The sequence below is a fragment of the Haliaeetus leucocephalus genome, unplaced genomic scaffold (assembly GCF_000737465.1).
Source record: "Haliaeetus leucocephalus isolate CR32 unplaced genomic scaffold, Haliaeetus_leucocephalus-4.0 Scaffold526, whole genome shotgun sequence".
Lineage (NCBI taxonomy): Eukaryota > Metazoa > Chordata > Aves > Accipitriformes > Accipitridae > Haliaeetus > Haliaeetus leucocephalus.
Genome location: NW_010972962.1, coordinates 5721778 through 5724129, shown reverse-complemented (window position 1 = coordinate 5724129; position 2352 = coordinate 5721778). Strand labels below are relative to the sequence as shown.

Genomic DNA, 2352 nt, shown 5'->3' with positions numbered 1-2352 from the left:
TGAGTTATGTGCTCTTGCCGGTGGGGGGGGGGGGGGGGGGGGGGGGGAAAGCCACTGCCCTGTCCTCAGTTTAGCTCTTTTTTTTCAGTTCTGGAAGCTAAAGTACATTAGCAGGTGAGTAAGGCTTCTGTGAGCAGAAGAGCAAGAGGAAGGTAACAGGCAGGATAAATATAAAAGTTTTCATTGAACTTTCTATAGGGAGCAAGTGTACGTATAGGAAGCAACTTAGTTTAGGCCTATACCTCTAACTTCCCTACTAAACACTACAGACTGGGTAACGCCATCAGTTGCATAGACTGGTAGAGCTCAAAACACAGCATTAGAAAATTTACTCCAGTCCCTTATAAATGCACAGTACATATGTAACTTCCTTTAGCATTTCTTTTTTTAAGCAAAAAAATATTTTCCTTGATTCTGACAAGCTAAGTTGAAAAATACTCACAAACTTCAAACTCAGTACATACATAAAACATTTTATTGATAAAGAACACATAGGTAATTATGCAAACCCCTGGTTCTTTATGCTAGCTTCATAGGATACCTGATAAAAGGGCTTTTTTCTTAATTAAATCAGCGAGCACACACTCAAGCATCCTTACTATAGCAAATAAATTTGTGTATGCATTGAATGAAAGCTAATTCAATATATAAACACACCACAGAACTGATTTCATGTAAGGCGTTATTATAAGCAGTATGAAAAGCATTTTTAAAACCACTGTAAGAAACACTTTGACAGAGCTCCTTTAAAGATGGATATAAAGGAAGGTTGATACCTCTCCCAATCCATGGATAGATCCAAGCATCACTGTAGCAAAGAGTGCAGAACTGATTTTTACTTCAGATGTACCAGTAAGATTAAATTGATCCTCGCTCATCGTACCATATAAAAATCAACAGAAAAGTTAAAGAACATGGAAAAACCCAGGGAATCTGCAGAGGAAAAGGTCACAGATTACCTGTAGTTTGAGGAAGAAACAGAAGCCTTCTCCCCAAATACCTGCACGCACCCCCTGCACCCCCATTCAATTGTTATGAAAAATTCCTTATGATTTTAAGAGACAGGGATATGCCAAAGGCAGTATGTTGAAAAGAAATGTTAGTGTAGCCGCAGAGTGCAGCTTAGATGTCTGCTAGAACAGAAACCTGCAAAGACAAACCTGATATTCCTACCAGTGACTTTAGCATTTCCTGCTTTAGTGTACAATAAAACAGAAGTTTGTCCTGTTGAACAGGACTGGGGAATTTGCAAACCAAAACCACACACAATTAACCTCCCCATGCCTCCCACGCTGTTATCCGACTGCAGCCAGGTGCCCTGTTCAGCCCAGATGCCGCCATTGGACCCACTGCCACCACTCTGCCTTCTCGGGGAGAGTCCGCAATGGGCAGCTCCAGGCTTCCATTTGCACAAAACTAAACATTTATTTTAGGGCTATAAATGTCACATCCCATAACAATAACAACTACTGAAACTGATTCAAGTTTTTAAGCCTTCATGCATATGCTCATCTGCAGAGGAATCCTTTCCAACCTTGCACTGCTCCTAAAGGGTCCAAAAAACTACGGAAGGCTGGAGCTGACAAGCTGCTGTTCACCTGCAGCCCAGGTGTAACTGCTTGCTGCTTCTGCCGCCTCACCCCCCTCCAGGCACGGCCCCACAGCTCGCCAGCAGCTGCTGGTAAAGACGTCTCACTCCGGCTCCCCATGAAAGGCAGTGTGGAGGGTGTCAAACGTCAGGAATTGGAAAGCAGCTACAATAACCAACTCCAGCAGCACTGACAGAACCACAGCCTGAAAATCCCAAGCTAGCGCTCTCAGCTGCAGGGTGCCAAGGGGATGCTGGCCCTCCTCCTGTTAATGCTGCTTATAAGACCACAGACTGCTCTGGGGATCTATTGAAGGTGCACCTCCAAGAGCCGTGTGTGTGTATATATGCATGTGCGTGTGTGTATATATATAGATGTACATATTTTTATACATATATGTATGTATTCTTATTATTACTATTTTTTCCGGGAGAAGGACTGCAAGCCCCTTTGCAAGCCCCAGCATACTTATTCCTCGCTATCCTCTCGGGGGTGCGGGGAGCTCTCCGCAGCTCGGCTTTCCACACGCCTCCAGCGCCGGCACCCCCGCCCAGGGCAGCGCACGGACCCTCAGGCGCTGCGAGCTACCGGCCACACGGGCCCGCGACCGCCCGCCGCCCCCGGGGCCGCGGTAGGCCAACGCGGAGGGGCGGGTGGGAACACGAACCGCTCCGGCCCAAGGCGCCGCCGCGCCAGGGGACAGGACCGGCGGTCAGCAGCGACGGGCGCCCCTCAAGCTGCGCCCGCCATCCCCCCCCGCCCG

General features: G+C 47.5%; 1 protein-coding gene across 1 annotated transcript in view; it reads right to left on the bottom strand.

The window, feature by feature from the left end:
• Window positions 1–878, bottom strand: part of CAMKMT (calmodulin-lysine N-methyltransferase) — a 221356-nt gene extending 220478 nt beyond the window's left edge. Inside the window, exon 1 of the mRNA XM_010576536.1 lies at window positions 777–878. Within this exon, the coding sequence (XP_010574838.1) occupies window positions 777–878 (102 nt within the window). The remainder of the gene's footprint in view (window positions 1–776) is intronic.
• Window positions 879–2352: the final 1474 nt, after the last annotated feature.